This window comes from Dromaius novaehollandiae, chromosome 1 (genome assembly GCF_036370855.1).
Source record: "Dromaius novaehollandiae isolate bDroNov1 chromosome 1, bDroNov1.hap1, whole genome shotgun sequence".
NCBI lineage: Eukaryota > Metazoa > Chordata > Aves > Casuariiformes > Dromaiidae > Dromaius > Dromaius novaehollandiae.
The window spans coordinates 153,104,500-153,123,183 of record NC_088098.1 but is presented as its reverse complement, the minus strand read 5'-3'; the positions used below and the strand labels follow the sequence as shown (position 1 = coordinate 153,123,183).

Genomic DNA, 18,684 nt, shown 5'->3' with positions numbered 1-18,684 from the left:
TTAAAGCTCTGATCTGGCAGAATGGAAACATATGCTCTGCAGTTTGGGAAGACAAAACAAACTAGAAATATTTGTCTCAGTTCAGAATAAATTTCACAATTAGATCCAGGAATGTAGTAGTTCAGTTGTTTTTTGTCATCTATATAATTTTTGTATGTGTATGCAAAGACTTTGATATGTGGATTTAAGGTAGCCATTTCCCAAAGATGGCAATTATGGTGCAATCCTTCTAGTTTTGTTTTGTTTTTGGTCCTGAACAGAATAGTAAGTAACAGAAAAAAAAATGTTTCTTGTTGCAGCCTTTATCCTCATCTCTACTCAAGAGCATACATTAACTTTAGAAATCCTGAAGACATCCTTCTTTTTAGAGATCGCTTTGATGGCTATGTCTTCATTGATAATAAAGGTTGGACTGTTTTAAAGATTTTAAATATATATGTATATATGTGTATCACTTTAGAACATGGATTTGTCTCATTTTTGTAGGTTTTTTGCTCAACCTACAGTTAATTACATAAAAATGTACTACTAGAAAATCTAACACTTGGCGATAATGAAGTACAAAATATATTTGTCCATGCAATCTTACTTAGGTCTGGGTGGTATGCACACTTTCTGTTACTCTTGACTGCATGATAATATAGTAGTTCTTCCATAAGGCCTGTGCCTCACTCAAAGCGCAGAGACAGTAGTCGCGGAATGGGCAGTTCAGTGCTTGCTTTTTTCAGCATTCTCGTACCTTAAGCAATACACTATCAACATCCTATTAATTACCTTATGTACACTTCTGTGGCATTTATTACAACAGCAACTGAATACACTACCAGCATGAATGGCTTTATCTTCAGTGTGTTTCTGTGAGATTAAGTGGTACTACTTACTCACGTTTTATACCTGAGAAAATGAGACTAAAACTGTTGTCCTTGTCAGTTTGGTCGCCCAATTTGAGATATGTATGGCTTCACTTCTTCAAGCATTTATGTATTTTAAAAGTTTACATGTTTAGAGTCTGACTTGCATAGCTGTGAGTGCTCACCTGCATGAAGGCAGGACTGCAGACTTCTTGAGTTGAGTTCCAGGAAAAGGAGTGACAAAATGGATTGCCATCTTGAAAAAGTTTTGCTTGCAAAACATAGCCCAACAATGTAGAAAAATTTATGTGTACAATAGCATTAAACTGCTATAATCAAGAAGTTGTGCTTTCTCTTTTAGCAGTTCTTTGCCTTACTCACTCCTGGCTTCTGTAAAAAATTGAATGAGTTGTATAAACAGATTTAGATTTTTTTTTTAAGCTGTCTATTCTGTATACTGAATGTTGTATTGGTTCTGTAAAAAGTAGTCCTGTCCACGCTTACTGGAGAGTTAATCTTTAAAGAAACTAGCTGCCAAAGTAACAGATTTCTACTCAATATTTCTTACCTAAGATATCTTTATGTTTTCCTGAAGATGAAAAATAGCACATTCTTCACAGTGTGTGATTTCCAGGTTTCAAATTCTGTTCTAAAGTAGGAGGCAGAATAGCTGCTCATTAACAGATCCCAATTCTTTTTAACATGCATTTTTTTTCTTGCCTTGTTCTCAGAAAGAGCTGGGTTGTTTTGGCTGAAATTCAGTTTGAGGCAGATATCAGTTATATAGCATCTCAACCCTGGATAGTAAAAGAGTAGTAAAATTAAAATCAACTGAAAACAGGATCTTACGAGAAGTGTTGGGCAGTATTAGTGTCTGCTTTGCCTAAACATGAGGTCGCCACAATAAAAGAATTAGGAATAAATTATTTTTATGATTCGGCAAGGACTTTGCTTTGTCTAAATTAAGCATTTTCTTCAGTGTTATGCTGGGCTGAAGCCAGAATATTCTGTACTTTACAAAACTGAGCTTGGAGACAGCTATAGTCAGTTTGGTATGATGCTTGTTTAAATAACGAGCACAAGTTTTGATCCAGGATGCCCTCTGGTGAGTCTTGTGTTAGCACTGCATTTACCAGGCTAAAATTAAAACAAGAATTGCCAGGGGGAAACTTTGCAAACATTTTAGCAGATTAAGCCAAGTATTCAGTGGACTTGCGTGAACTTTGAGTGACCGTGAACCTGCTTCATAGCTCTAAGTGGAAACCAGGCAAGATTCAAAAGCTACACATAGCTCTGACTCCAGTCCAAAGAAGAATCCCTCATTTAAGGCAGAATTCAGAAACACAAAGAATCCATGCCAATAAGCACAGGCAAGAAATTGTACCATCCATCATAAATAGAAAAAAGGAGCTTCACGCAGTTCTACATGCTGAGTTTTAGAACTTTGATTTTAAAAGAAGGTGGCATTTCTTTTGATTGTATACTATCCAGCATTGGTTTTTTAGCTTTTTGGCAGCAAAACTTTATAGAAGCAACTCAGTTGTTTCAGGTTCATTTCCCAGGAGTAGTTATTCATTTATCAGGCTGAGATTTTATGTCAATTTGTCTATTCAATGACAATCTTTGAAGAATGGAAAGAGAATTATAAATGATAATGTAAGAATGTTATTGTGCAACAGTACTCACCTTCATTTTGACAGTCTTTGTTGGCATGTCAAAATAATGCTTAATGTTTAAGTATATAATTCAAATATAAATGCATTTTATTTTGAATCTAAAATACTGATGTATTTTATTTATCACTATGAGCAGACTCATTAGAAATTTAGAATGAAATTTTTTAAAAAAATTACCTTTTATTTCAACTAAGGCTGCCTGACACCAATCTGAAGAGTTTTGAAAATCTTACTTGAATATTAGAAATGTTTCCCAAAATAAAAATTAAGCATTTGATCTTTTTAAAGGTTTGGAGTATCCTGCAGTGGTTGAATTTGCTCCATTCCAGAAGATTTCAAAAAAGAAATTAAAGAAAAAGGATGCAAAAGCTGGGAGCATTGAAGATGGTAAACATGTTTTCCTGATGTCACAGTGGAAAACAGATTCCATTTCTGTCATGCATTGCAAAATATTAACGTATTTCAAAAATTTTTCTTCACAGATCCAGAATATAGGAAATTTTTAGAGAGTTACTGTGCTGATGAAGAAAAAATCTGTGCCAATCCTGAGACTCTTTTGGGAGAGATTGAGGCCAAAACAAGGGAACTCATTGGTCTGTTTTCTTGAATTTTCTTATTATAGAGAATATTAAATATATTTTTATGTATCTTTATGATATTACCTGCAAGGTCTGACCCATTCAGTCTGACAGAAATTGAGAAAATTGCAGTTTTGACTTTTGTTCTCCTGCTAAGTGGTGACTGGAAACACCTCACCTCACCTATTCTTGAGTCTGTATGCATGGAACTCACTTGACTTCACTGGCAGTTTTGTATGCACAGTGACTTCAGAAAGGGGTCCTTAGTGCTTCCAAATACTTACACATTTATTATAAAAAGATGGAAGAGTTATAATTAAAAGATAGAACAGCTGGTTACTTAACAAATCATCCCTGATATTAGCTGCTTGCATTGTGAAGGATGAAATACTCTGGTCTCATGGTCAAGAGTCTACAAAAGATTTGAAAGTTAGGCAACACCTTCTTTTCTATATGCATGCAGCATGACTTTTACAGTCTCTAGAGAAATCTGTAATAAGATCAATATTAAAATCTTCTTGATTAAATTATATCAGATTTCAATTATAGGTTTCAGCAGTATGAATATTACTAGTTACAAGTACATTTATAGAAATCATGAGCGTATTACAGCTTAAACACAGTTTGCTTTTTTTTAGTATTATCCGTATTGTACTATATAAAAAACAGCATAATACTTTTTCTTCTTTTCAGTTCAGTCTTTCAAAGAATACCATTGCTGGACTGACTGTAGTGACTATAACACTCCACAGTAATGCCATGTTGTAGACAATTATTTGACTGTCAGCAAATGCATAACAGAAGACTGTTATTAAGAAATGCACAAGACAGGCCCTGAAATCATAAGATACAAGAAAAAAGAGTGGAAATCAAATTTAGTGTTCAGCACAGCCATGCAGACTGCTATCTTCTCATTTCTGAGGTTAGCTTAATAGTTAGGATTTTTAGGAGATGGAACTTTAAGAAATAAAGCTGTTCATAAAGTCTGAAGGAGCAGAAAAAAGCATAAACATGACTGTTGAATGGCAGTAAATGTTGCAGATGATGGCCACAAGTGATTAGGCCTTTGTATTGACAAACTGAAATGGAAGCAGTCCATATCATTTCTCGATTAGAAGATTCCTTTGCTCAGTAAAAATGTGAAAGCTCTTTTCAGGGTTCTTTCAGAAAGAAGAATTTTCCTGGGACAAGAAAGATGTATTTTTCATTTAAAATTTACAGATGTGATGTGATTTATATTCTCAAAACCTCTAAATATTATTGTCATTTTTCACTGAGAAACATATATAACTCTCTCCAGAATACTTTTACTTCGCAGCTGCCAGAATGCAGCCTTCAGGATGACATGAAATATTGGTGTTCTGTATCTACAAGTGATAGCATGCAGAACCCCTATTCCTTCCCTAGGTGTGACAGTTGACTTGGAAAAAAAAGTTATCTTTGTTATTATTTCCCTATACTAGAAAAGTAGCCGTCTGTTTTGATTAATGCTATTTCCTAGTCTGTCCCTGCCTGTAATAAGCATTTAAACAGGGTGACATTAATTATTCTTCATATGCACAAATTAATAGTTGACTGGAGCGATTTGGAGCTTAAACGATTTAGAGGAAATGGAAATTATAGAATCATGGACATTTAGATAATTCTGTTATCAATAAAACTTTTTTGTCACTTTTCTAGATATACAAGTTTCCCAGTAATTTTTATTTGCCAGAAATCTTCCCTAGCAGAGTGAAAGCAGCCAAAATTTTCTGAGAAGTTTTATCATCTCAGGAAAGATTTATTAACTTAAATGTATTCTAGCTGTCAGTGAAAAGGTTTAGTCTGGGAGCTGCAGGTTTCAGATAAACAATGTTGGCTTAGGAGACCTTTTCATTAGGAGTTTTGCTTCTGTTGCATCACAGAAAGTCAAATTATTTGCTGTATTTTTTCTCCTATTTAAAGCTGCAACCATTGCTATCAATATCAAAACAAAGGTCACTTCAGTGGATTGGATGCCTGTGGTAACATTATGTAAGGATTTAGTTATGTATCCAGTTTACAAGGTATTATTTCTATTGAAGTCAATGAAAGGTGTGCCCAGGACTTTGTTGGCAGAATTGGGTCTCTCATTCTCAGTATTTCTCCAGATAGCATTACCTCAAACCAGCATGTTTTATGTATCATGTCAGATGTTTTAGCTCATCTGTTTCAGTGTGACAGAGATATAAAACAGAATTTCTCTGTAACAAGATTAAGGTAAGCTCATTCTTCTGGCTTTTTTTTAGAAAGCAAGATAAAATATAAAAGCTATTGCTGACATAATTCTTCATTTTGTAGTTTATTTCCTGTTAAAATTTCCTAAATGCTTTCAGAAAGTACTCCTAGATTTTTGTTTACAGCAAGGCCCATAAATAAGATGGATATATTAAATTTTAATTGATAACCATTCTTTTTTGGCCTCCCCCTTTCACAGTAATCATCATGCTTCCTCTCTTTGAATTTCAAATTATATTTTCTGATCAAACCTCCTGCACCACAGCTTGGTCGTAACTAGGCTCAAGTCCTGAAGTCCCAGGGTGGCTTATCCTTTCCCTGGACCCTCCAATTACACTTCATGGTCTCTTTCATCTTGTAAAAGCTGATGCTGCTCAGATGGGGGAACTGGTGGGTGCAGGAGAGAAAGGCAGAGCTGCAGGTGTGAAAGTGTGGAAAAGATGGTGGTGAGGACCTAAAATTGATCAAAAATTATGGGCAGGAAAGAAAAAGAGAGGGACAGCATGGAAAATCTGGGGATAGAGGGAGGAGGATCTCAAATCAATAACCTTTTTTTGGTTGTTGCTTTTGACTGTCAATATTTACTAAAAATAAATACTGAATCCTATCTAACCATCCTATTCGTAACTGCATAACAAGGTTTTATCAATAATGGCTAGGTTACTAGGAGGAAATTTAGGCATTCAAAACAAAACATTCAAATGTTCTGGGGATATGAATTGTGTCTAGATGTAGGCTAAGATGTAGGCTATGACATTCTAAATTTGACTAAGTTTTTTCTTCTTTCCTTGTTTTTTATTTCTTTGATTTTTTAATTTCCCTTTTTTAAACTCTTTCTTCCAAATCCTATCATGGTTTCCAACAGTGACATTTTCCCCTTGTTTTTGTTCAGCTGCCTTCAACTGGCTTCAGAAAGAGTCCTACAAATAACTGTAGAGCAATTTCTAGTAGTATATGTTTTCTGTAACTCTATCCTGGGACATCTAAGACTGACAAAATTTTATATGACTAACTCACAGCTATAGGTACATAATTTCAAATGTGCACTCAATATTGACAGTGAAGTGAATCCTGATATTTAAAATCATAGATGCCATACATGATATAGAATGTGATGATGTCTCCAGGTTTCTGTAGAATTTGGGGATGGTTCAGGCAGGAGGCTTAGGCTAGATTTCTGAGTGTGGAAATGTCTCTGTATCGTAAGAATGGCTGGGTGATCCAGTAGATGAGGCATTTTATTTGCTACTTGGGAAACCAAAGTTGTATTGAATCTGCTGATGCCATACTGTGCAACCTGGGACGAACCACTTATCTTCTGTTTATCCCATTTTCCTATGCTAAATGAGGAGTTAAATAGAAACGTTAAATGAGAATAAAAGTGTTTTCTACATGGAATAATTTGAAATCTGGGACTGAAAAGTGTTAAGTGAGACTATAGTAATGCTGGCAGTATCTGAACAGCAATATAGCTAAGTTTTGATGTATGGAAGTTAAAATGTAGAAATAGATACTGAATTTCTTTCCTTTTTGGATAAGTATTTGATGAGCAAGAGAAAGATGTCATTCTCTGCACTGAAAATATATGGTTTTGTATTAAACATTGAATAATCATGCAGACTATCTCTATTTCTTCTAACCCTAACAGCAAAAAACAGAGAAGTGCTTCTAAAATGAAGCGATGGGAATGCTGTCAAAACATACAAAGTAAATAGGATTATTAATTATTTAGCTCCCATGCAAATAAAGCTGGAAAAAAAGGAGTTAGTACTGAAGTAAAGAAATGAGTACATATTTTAGGAGATGAACACTATATCACAAATTTTTTGTGTTTTAGCTAGAAGAACAACACCCCTTTTGGAATATATTAAAAATAGAAAATTAGAAAAGCAGGTACGTTCAGACTTTTGCCTGAAGTTCAACTTTTATGTTTCATATATGGTTTTCCTTTGAACAATTTACAATTAATCATTTTGAACTCTTCAGAGAATACGAGAAGAGAAAAGAGAAGAACGAAGGCGGAGAGAATTGGAAAAGAAACGTCTGCGAGAGGAGGAGAAAAGGAAGCGCAGAGAAGAAGAAAGACGTAAAAGAAAAGAAGCGGAGAAGCAAAAGAAAATTTCTGAAAAAGAAATAAGGATCAAGGTACCTAACTGAAAAACTTTAGTTGAAGTTTTTCAGAAGTTCTTTTGTTTTCTCACTAATATTGTTTACAGAATGTACTACAATGCAGCAAGGAGATATGAAGCCAGCTTCTACTGGAAGCAAAAATAAAGTAAGGGTTAGGCTAATTAGCTTTGTTGAGAAGTGTGGCTACTTACCTTAGGTGCAATGATGTGCTAATGACAAGTAACTCAGGTATCTTTATACAGCACTGCCACATTCTGTGCAGACATAACTTGGCAGAACCAAATTGTTCTGTTCTAACACATGTCAAAAGATTATTGCAAATATGGCTTTAGCATTTTCTTCCATGTTAATCTTCATCTAGCGGTATGTGCTGAGATTTTTCACGTTTCATGTTTCGTGCTCAGAATTGATTGCTTTTAATAGTATGCTTTAACCAAGTTATAACAAAGCCTTGCTAATTTCAGGCTGTGCTGCAATTCAGATTGCAAAACCATCTGAATGGGTGTGTTTACAATGACTTTACTTAAGCATAAAGTATTTTGTGCTAATAAGGCTTGATATTTAAAACCTTATTTATATAAGGCAACATAGATAAATTGTATTTGGGTAAACTAGATTTTGTGGGATTAGAAAGGTTTTGTAGGCTGATTTGAAGATGTATATTGATATAAAAGTCTATGACTTACTGGGAGGACACACAGACTCACTCCAGATTTTTGGTGGGGAGAAGCCACAGAGCTCCTTTCCCTTTCTTATCTTCCTGGACAGCAGTTGCCTTCACCTGGATGCATAAAAATAGTAAGTTCTGAAGCAGAATTACAAGTTTTTCATATTTGGGTATAAAGAAAAGCATTCTAGAACTTTAGAAGAAAAGGAAGATGTTTTTTAAAGTGTGTTGTCCAAAAATAGCGAGTGTTTATGACATGCATGTGACAATGAGACCTTGAAAGCTAGTTCTCTCTCTGAAAGAAAAGCAAAATATTATAGAAGTTAAATGCTGGAGAAGAACAACCTGTGCTCATTTCAGAAAACCTGGTGGAATGAAAAGAGAGGTGAAATGTTCTACTTGTACCTGAGATGTTAGAAAAATAGTTTGAGACTGATTGGTCCTTTGGTGAAGATTATTCCTGTAATGCTACACACAGCTCAAGCTGTGCATGGATTATTTGTTGTGAAAATAACGGACTTCTTGGAAATCTTAATCTCCAAAATGAAAATGTAATGGGATGTTTTCTGCTAACATTATCATTTTTTCCTCAGTCTGTATTTCTGTTAGGATGTATTTATGCCAAGCACCTACTTTTATATACAAGCCTATCCCAAGTAGTTTGTATGTCACACTTCTTAATATAATATTTCAAGAGGTGAAGGATTAGTCCTGCTCCTTCTGTAGTATTGCGGAGGTTCCACTTTTTATTTTATTGGCAGTAAACCTGGGTGCTCTTGTTACATAATGTCTAAAAAGTCATAGACCATAATAATGTCTTTGTATATAAAACCCAGGAGAGAAGAGTAGGTGAGTGCACTCTCCAGTTTTCTTAGTTTATTTAAAGTGTGCTGCTGAATGCGTGTTACTGACTCCATCACTCCTTAGCAATAGTAAATTGCACTTCTAAAATAACTTTTTAATTCTTGTACATTGCAAAATATATTCATAGCATTTAAATAAGATATAACCATGGTCTTCGGTCTTAATAGGACATTAATGTATTTAAGATGTTGTTAAAATGTCTATTACAACAGAGGAGAATCATTTTACATCACAATATAAACAAATATTTCTTAGCTTCTTAAGAAGCCTGAAAAAGGAGATGAGCAAGCCAATGAAAAGCACAAAGAAAAGGGTGAAGAACCTGACATTGAAGAAAACAAATGGGAAAAATCATCTGGATCTGGGAGTACAAAATCCAAGTCACTGGAGGGTTCACTAAAAGAACTTAAGGAAAAGTAAGTAGTATTTATCTTTTAGGCGCCAAGTTACATCCTAAATGCTTTGATTTGAAGGCTTAAACATGATGTAAGTGGTGCGTTGGCCTGGTGTTTGTCAGCACAGAACTGATTTCATTCCACGTTTGAACAAATCTCTCACTGTCCTTTTTTGTAAAAGGTGTTTAGTAACAACTTACTGACCTGATGGCAGTATTAGTGGATGCAATTTGTTATTTGTGAAATGCTTTGAAATCCCAGATTGGAAAGATTTCTGCGTGAAAAGTCATTCAGAGTTTCATTGTTATTTCACCTGTTCCCCACCAAGAACTCAGGTAAGGCTGTCCTTCCATTACTGATGTCAAAGTCTAACTAAATTGCCTAGGATGTCTTACTGTGCCATCACATTTTCTTCATTTTTCCTCAAATAAACAGATAAATGTGTTTGATAAATGGGAATGGCAGAATAATTAAGGTGTGAATCCCAACCTTATAGCAGATGTGTAGAAGGCTTTTTCTGTCTCCCACTGCCTTCTGTGTTGCATATGTAATAGCAGGAACAGATGAATAGCTCAGTTCTATAGCATACCATAGCCTGGAAATGTCTTAGAAATGTTTTCCGCAGCTGGTTCTCTGTTGTCCTTTGGCATGTATGTCTCATTGCAAGCAGGACACTGGACAGGATTTACCCATAGGATATGTAAGATATATGACTAAGAATTATATGCTGCTGAGGTAAATAATATTTTGTAATTCAGTAGAGGTTTTCAGCCAAGCTCTCAAAGTATTTTGCAAAGTGAAAGAGCTGAATCCGAGACGTCATCTATATGTGTAACTTGTACATACTGACAAACTGAGTGTTTAAATAATTTACCTAAGGTATTAATAATGTATTAGAGAAATTTTGGGATTATTTTCTAGGAGACTTGCAGGCTACCTGCCTGCTCTGGGTAGTTTAAACATTGCCCTTTTCCACATAGGGTCATGATTTTTACAAAGAGTATGCAGGAGCTGCATATGTAACTCTGCTGCTTGGGTTTTTAGGCTACATACTCTTTGGAGATGCAGAGCAAGATTTGTTCTCATAATGGCAAATAGAAAAGTAAATAAAATTTGAACCCTGACTGGAATATAAAAACACTGAATATACTAATGGAAGAAATGGTTACCAGTAATATACCACATTTATTATTCATCTTTTTTTTCTGTGGCTAAAGATTTCAAACATGGGCTCAGTGTTCCAGTGTGCTGAGTATGTCCTGAAAGATGCTGAAAACTTCCATTTCCTCTTCTCTGATGGAAATTGAAAATATTTAGCAACTCTTTTGTTGATGTTCTGCAAAAGAAATCCAGAACATTTTGCAGGAACAAGTTTGTTGTTTGCTAATAAGGCTTTTTATGTATTAATCCTTTGCTCGTGCCATGTAACATTTTCAGTATTGATCCTGTAAGTTTCATAAGGCATTAATGTAGATTTTCCAGGTGTAAAAGAGAATCCTTTTGGCTGTACAGGTACAGTATATGTTACCTTGTCTTTCCAAGTGCTCATTTCATCATGATTATTGGGGGGAAGATTAGATAGCAAGCTATGAGCTATTTCAACTTCACTGAGAATCAGAGTTGTAACTACTTTGTCACTGACTCAAAAATCAGTAATAAATTGTAACTTCCAGCTCTACATGTAGGAGCCTGGATTGCCTGTTTGAAAACATGTTTTAAAGCTCAGTAGCCATAGCTTTCTATCACAAATGAAAACCTCAGTATGTGCATGAGTGTGCATGGTCACATACGGATTTGAAATTATACCAAACACAAGTATGCTTCCATTTCCTTTCGTTCTGTTCATTTTCTGCTTTCTGTTTTCCTGTGCAACTTTCTTCCCTACCTCTGATTTGTAACTATGTTTCTGCTTATCCCACCATTTTCACCTTTGCCTGCTTGTTCCCTAACACTGAATTTTAGAAAGCTGCTTCAACCACTCTTGAACTGGAGTTCATATCCCTCTGGCCTGCCTAACTCCAGGCACATTCATTCCTGCATTCCTCACAGTAACAGGCAGAGCAGGAGATAGGCACCAGGCAACGCTACAGCAACAAATCTGGTTCTGTCTTTCTGGTTTTTTGAAAGGTCATGGACATCTTGTGTGCTCCAGAGCCTTGCTAGGACTTGGAGTCTGTGTCTAGAATAGCATTTTAAATGTGACACAAAACAACTTAAAGCCACTAACCCTTTACGGGCTAACATAATATTTTTTATATATGTATATCTATATACATATATGTGTGTGCGCATATGCATATATATGCCACAGGTATAATTGTGAGCGGTTCAGATGTTGACCGTGGGGACTTTGCTTCCACTTGGGGAGTGTGTTATGCTGACACAGGCCCAGTCTTCCAAGATGCTGAACAGTGTTACCTGCCATGCTAGTTTTTTTGCTGACCCCCAGCTCCTCCTGAGATGCAGCTTCTGTCTTGGCAGCCCACCAATCCCCAAGTTCACAGCAGAGGCTGGCAATTTTCATAATTCTATTATTTACAAGAAAAAAAGTGGTGTAGGAAGATACGTAACTATTCATATTAAACCAGTGTAAATGACAAACACATATTACTACTTGATTACTACACCATTAGAAAATCTCCAGCCTCTCTGATTTTGTCTGCTGATTCCCAAAATGTGAGCAGACTGTCAAAACTAACTTTCCTGTTTCAATTTTAAGTAAGCCTATATATGTGATAAATAAAAAGAAACACACTGTATTTGCTCCTTTTAAAATTTAATCTATCCTGTTATCTTTTTTCATTATTTTCAGTTTTTCTTTATGAGAGAAGCACCTGTTTCTTGAACAGGAACAATGAAGTGAATAGGAGAGCTGAGAATTTTATCAGCCTAGCAGCAAAATGTTGCAAACTAATGGCCTAATTTACAATATAAACCCATTGCAGCATAACATAAATTAAGTACTGTTTTGTGATAAAGTAATGGTCTTTTACCTAAGTAAAATATGCAAAGGTGGGCTATATTATATTGAGACATAATAATAAATAAAAGCCTGGAACAGAAATACTCATTTTCACAAGTGTCTTCCACAGTTTGCAATGGCTGTGAATAATTTTTGTTAAATGGAATCATAAGACTTCACAAATTGAAACATGACACCTGCACAATTACTTTGGGCTCTGAATGTTCCCATTCCCAGACTCATATACATGAGTCTGCTCAAGAACAGGTTATAAGGCCTGATCTTACACCATGTGTTTATGTGAGGAGTGTTCAGGAGCTATTTATAGGATTGCAAATAGAGATGAAAGTTGAAGAACAGGCCTTCCACAATAGTTGTCCAAAAGCAAGTGCAAAATTTTGCTTGCACCACTTTATTTGTTACTTTTTGAGCTGAGTGCATCATCAAGAGCTGGATGTATATGGACGAGACGTTCAACAAAATTGCACATAACTCTCTTTTAATGAAAAAAATAGCCTTATCATAAAACTGATCTAAAGACTGTTGAAGTCAGAGGAAGGCTTTGTATTGTGTCCTTCAGGGTTTTACTTTATGTTAATTGCTTGGATTTTCTTTCTTTTTATACATACTCATAGGTCACAAAATGATAGTGACAAAGAGCAAAGAGATTTGGATAGAAGATTTCGAGAAAAAGAACCTGAAAGGCAAAGGTATCGATTGGACGATGGCAGAAAACATAGAGCTCACTATGAGTCTGACAAGTTTGTGAGAAGGAATGAAGAAGAGCTGAAATGGGGGAAAGGATACAGCCAAGACAGAGGAAAGAAAGGGAACCACAACTACAGCTTCACTGTGGAGACAGTAGACAAACTGGGTAAAGAGGACAAGTGTGATGACATGGCATCCAAAAAGGAGCGCATAAGAAATAAGGTTCTTTTATTCATTTAGGATAATCTTTCATTAGTAAACTATGCTTCAAGATCACAGGTTTTGCTTTTGCAATCTCAGCGTAAAGATGCTTTTTCAAAGAAAGCTTTCTTTATTTTATTTTCAGAAAAACCCAGGCTTCTATTTATTGTTGTTAGAGGACAACAGCAGTTAAAATAAGGTCACAGGTCCCTGCTCATTTATATTTACAATATATAGCATAATTTCTGCACAGCTTTCAACCCTAGCATTATTAGAACACTATTCTTGGAAGCCTTGTATTTTTTGAGTGTATTAAAATCGTTACACCTTGATCTGTTATGAAATTTTAAAACGGTGGCATGCTAGTCTTTTAAAAAGGAATTTCCATTACCCAGCACACAAAGTAATTGGCCAGGCATTGCTCAATAGAGGAACTATAAGGACTTAAATACATAGCTAATTCAGAAACCATTGTATTCAGAGGGTGTGACTGTGCAAATTCTTTAGTATTGTACACTGTACCAGTTAGAAAAGGCTGTCATTTGGTTAGAACGAATTATCCTCAGAGTCGATGTCAGGGAGAGTCAGGTGCAAAAACAGCGCAAGTGGGACAGCTTGTAGCAGGGTATGTAGACAGAGCCGTCACTTATGGTCTCACAGAAACATGGGGATCATTTTTCTCAGACTTTCTGATTTCATGGATGTGCCAGAGTCTTTTCAGGAGATGGCTGTTCTTGTCAGCCTCATTCTCTCTCCATTCTCTTCCTAGATTTCCCACAAAAGATGACTGAAACACTGTTTTGTGCAGAAATTTATTCTGCACGTGAAACTTTTCTTTCAAACCAAGTTCCTGATCTGTAACGGGGGCTAAAGCTGACAATGAGTAAATTGGTCATGTGCTAAGTGACCCTATATGGAGTGTACACTGAGCAAGTCCAGGTGGACTCACAGTGCATGTCATGTAAGTCACCTTGCACAGACATAGAAAGCCTGGCATGCTCAGCTTGCTGTTTATGTGTAGATCACCTGGGTCGTACATGTGAGATTTATCTGCATATACACAATAGCCGCTCTCCACATATGCCAGAAGCTCAAGTTGTCAAACAGTCAGAAAAAGTGGCTAGTTCCAAAACAGGAATACGAGAAAAGCAGTTTTTCTCATGCTTGTCACGCTGCACATGAGATCTGATAAAACATCTGCAACATTGGAACTGGATGGTGTCTCTTGGAGGCCTTTTTAAACTTAAGGTATGCCTTAAGAAGCCTCCTCCTTTTACTTCTTCCCACCTCACTTCTAGTAGCTGGCTGAGTCTCTGCATTAGTCCACACTTTAAGTTCTAGATCTGTTCCCTAAACAAAATAAGCAATAGCAGTAAAGACTTTCCCAGTTTTGTGACTGTTTTTCTTAGAATATTGATCACATAGCTATGAGTTAGGGACTTAGTTTTCCAACTTGCCTGTAGAATTAACAATGTCAGCAGAAGTTTCTAAATGAAGCAAACTTCTTTCTGAACTATGCATGAATTAATTAGAAAATGGGTAATTTCCAGTGGAAGTAACAATTATGCTACCTTTCATGTGAGGTACAGAGTCTGTGATATAAAAAAAAATGATGGACTCCTTATTGTAATGTTTCCAGTGGGCACTGTTCATTAGAGGATCAAGGTTCATATGACTAGCATTCACTGGCTATTTGTGATGTAGAAAGATGTATGTTATGCTGCTGCATCTCCTGCAACACTACAAAGCACTAACTAGAAGGATGTAGTTGTATGACCTATTAGTGAATCTTGATATCTGGTCTAAAGAAATGAAGAATCGAGTGGAGCAAAAAAGACAAACTAAGATGAAGCAAGAAACAAAGAGGGAAAAGGCATGCTGGGGATTAAAAAAAAAAAAAAAAGAAAGAATGAGAGAATAAAAGATCAGAATAACTTCAAATTATGAAGACAGCCAGAAATTTTATAGTTTGATATAGAACAATTTCAGTGCTGTGCCATTGGCTTAAAATAGGCCACTAATTTTGTTTTCTAAACTTAACCTTTGATCAAAAAGCTTTGATTTTGATGAATGAGTTGCTTCATGCATTAAAAACTGATATTTCTGAGAGCAAAAATAAATAGTCTGACTAGGAAAAGACCTCGTAGGCAGAATTTATAAATAATATTTTTAATTCTCAAAATTTCAAGAATAAAAAGTGCACTCTAGAGGTATGAAACATCTCCATTTACAAGTTCTAGGTGTCTTTTCCGTATATATTGGCTTCTTCTTCCATTATCTAATAATTAGATCAGCAAGTGTATGACTGGATCACTCACAAGGCCTGTGTATGTTAAAATTGTACTTTGTTTATTATCAGTGTGTGAATCTCCTACATTCATACACGATAGGAATATGGAGGACATGATGAAGCTGAGCTATAACTGCAATTTTATTTTGATATGTATAATTAAATTTTGCCTTCCATGTTTAAATTGTGTGAATCATTCATCACTTGAAGTAGCACATACTTGAAGTAGCACACATATCAAGAAGTAAAGTTCAGTTGAGGATAATTTTCTAGCTATTATCTGCTAAACTGTTCTCTGGCTTGTATTTTCTTTTTATGCTTGTATTTATTGTTTGTCATTCATCTGCAGAGTTGCAAGTGCACAGGATGTTGTTCTTCCCAGTTGGATGTTAGTGAAGGTAGCAATGCTGTTCAGAGCTTTACCAGAGTGTGCACTATAATACTGTTTGATAATTGTCCGTAATATTTCTCCTTGTTTGGATTAAATGTATCATGAGATCTTTAATGTTAACAGCTTTCTTAATTTATTTAAAATGCCTGGCTCCCCAGAATAGTGTTACAAACAAGATAGATATTAAATACTCGGTCATTTTTCATTACACTTCATTTTTTCCCAGGTCTTATGAAAGGTAAAGCAATGTAACACAAAATCTACTTTCTTCAGAAACTCACATTAATCACTTTAAAATCCCACGTATGTATCCCACACAGGTTTCTTAGAAGGTTAACCATATCTGCTTCTTTGTAGGATCGTCCAGCCATGCAGTTATACCAGCCAGGAGCTCGCATTCGAACACATACGGGATCTACAAGTAAAACTTACGACTGCGGTGGGAAGTCCTTTGAAGATGTTCTTGATAAGAAGTATGAGGCAGATAATTCAGCTGGAGGTGGTTCTGAGAAGAGTGAAGAGGCAGAATAAAACAAACTGGAAGAAAGACTTGTGAACAGGGATGAACTTAAGATTTAACTTTGCCACAAAAATCCACAAGCTGTTTCAGAACTCCACAGATTGCACCAACGAAATTATAATAACTGTCTCTTACTTTCTGTAAAATAAGGGAAACAGAGACTGGAGACATAAAGTATCTTACAGCAAAGGAACACAGTTGCTTTTTTACAAAAAGCAGAACAAACATTATTTACCCAGTTTAAAAGCAGTCCAATATTTTGTTAGACTTACCTTGAAATAGAAAACCTAACATTTTTAAAGGCGTATTCATAGAAGACATTTCAGAAGCAATTTCACCTTTTCAAGTCTATTAAACTGAGAAGAGAAATGAAATGTAGATTTGCGTCAGTTTGAAATCTGAGGCACTTTACCTGTGTTCTGTGCATGACGCGAACAACACAGGACCCCTCCTGCAACAGCAGCAAGGCAGAGCCACCACAGGGAGTCTCAGTCAGACGTGGGGCGACTGGCCCTAGAGGAAGCTCTGGAGCTAGTAGTGTTTGCAGGATCAGGCCCACAGTTTGCACATTGGTGAGAAATGTCTGTTGGTATCTGTACCTCATTGTGTTTACACTGTTTTTCAATTAACTATAGCATCAGATAAGTGTGATTAAAGCTACAAGTATGTTGTTACAGTTTGTCATTTTCTGAGCCACTTTTGCCTTTTATGTTATAAAAGATTCTTGTGCATAAAACAGAAGCTAACGCAAACTTCAGCACTTAAACACTATATCTGGTTTTATTAAATTAGCTGATTTTTATGTTTTTGACACTGACTTTTAAAAAAAGTGGTTGTACAGTAATGACTTTTTGTATGTTAATGTTTCATAGAAGTTGCAGTTGCAGGATTTGGAAAATGTATGATATGTGAAAGTTCTGGAATATAATTTGTTAAAAAGATAAACACACAGCAATGGCAACTCCAACACACCATTTTGTAGATCTAAGCCAAATTCTGCCCTCTGATGCCAGGATATATGTATATAGTTACCACTGGTTTCAAGAATAGCTGCATATTTACTGAAGGGCATAACATGTTCATTTGTCTTTTATGGCTGAGGATTTCTCAGTTGCCTGAAACTGAGATCTGCTTTGTCAATGAAATTAAATAGTAAGATATTAATTTATTTTTTACATCCTCTTTGAACATTTTATTATTAAACATAACATCTAATTGTTCTAAACTGAAAAAATATTTATTGTATTTTCCCAGATATTAAACATTAAATGGAATAAAAGTAAAAGGATTTTGACTATGATTTTGAGATGTGATCTTCAGAAATTTTTTCATCTAATACTCTAGAAAAATTAAGTAAGATGCTATGCTACTTGCTATTTTGAAGAGGTAGATAAAAAAACAATTGACTGAAGATTTTAATGTCAAGGTATTTAAGTGAGCAGCCAACTAAAATTTCTTCAAAGCAGGAAGATCCTTAGCTTAAATAACACAGAATCATTTGGGTTTAGCTCCATCTATGTCAAGTTTATCCTGACTGCAAATAAGGGATTTTGGTTTGGCTTTTTGAGTCAGGGGACAGAGGTGGTGTAGAGGTAGTATGGGGTGGGTTTCTTGTAAATGAAAGGGATCTGCTTGGTTTGAGAGGAAAAACTTACCAGGAAAGTTCTCCTGCAGCACAGCCAGGCTAGGCAGAAATCTCTGCCAGGTCAGGGTCTGCATAAAAGCAAATATTTCCAGCCTGTTCTAATGCCCAGGGAAGGTTGGCAAAGCCTGGCAGACTGCAGGAGGCTTCTTGCTTGTGAGAGAGCTGGAAAGCAAGTGGCTTTGCACATGTTCACAAACTTGACCTTGGTATCTTTTGGCCAGTGTTGGCTGCATACACGCACCCCTTCCCCCCTCCCCCTCCCGGAAGTTATGAGTAGGTATCTCATGGTAGTATTATAGGTAATTACTTAGAACAAATAGTTTATTTAGCAGTAATTTTCCATTTGGGGTTTCCTATTTCCCATGTCTTTTAGTAGTCAGAGATGGGACTTCAAACCATGACTAAGTAAAAACTGTCCGGGTTTAATGTCCGTCTCTTTCAGGTAAAGCTGCCATTCCCTCACTAACCAGGATACTTGCATCCTATCTACTTACTTATTTTTGTTCTTTCATGAATACAGCTTCTTGTGAAGCGGAGGTTCATTCATAGC

The 18,684-nt window shown here is 35.8% G+C and overlaps 1 protein-coding gene across 3 annotated transcripts in view; it reads left to right on the top strand.

Moving 5' to 3' along the window:
• The window catches only part of UPF3A (UPF3A regulator of nonsense mediated mRNA decay), a 28,583-nt gene extending 10,794 nt beyond the window's left edge, over window positions 1–17,789 (top strand). The window contains exons 3-11 of one of the 3 annotated variants that reach the window (XM_026096939.2): window positions 300–406; window positions 2,816–2,914; window positions 3,010–3,120; window positions 7,199–7,254; window positions 7,348–7,506; window positions 9,278–9,438; window positions 10,900–10,929; window positions 13,015–13,253; window positions 16,327–17,789. In XM_026096939.2, the coding sequence (XP_025952724.2) occupies window positions 300–406; window positions 2,816–2,914; window positions 3,010–3,120; window positions 7,199–7,254; window positions 7,348–7,506; window positions 9,278–9,438; window positions 10,900–10,929; window positions 13,015–13,253; window positions 16,327–16,394 (1,030 nt within the window). In that variant the 3' untranslated portion in view covers window positions 16,395–17,789. Of the gene's footprint in view, window positions 1–299; window positions 407–2,815; window positions 2,915–3,009; window positions 3,121–7,198; window positions 7,255–7,347; window positions 7,507–9,277; window positions 9,439–10,899; window positions 10,930–13,014; window positions 13,310–16,326 lie in introns of all 3 variants that reach the window. The other 2 variants (XM_026096938.2, XM_026096937.2) reach the window with 2 other exon arrangements.
• The last annotated feature ends 895 nt before the right edge of the window (window positions 17,790–18,684 follow it).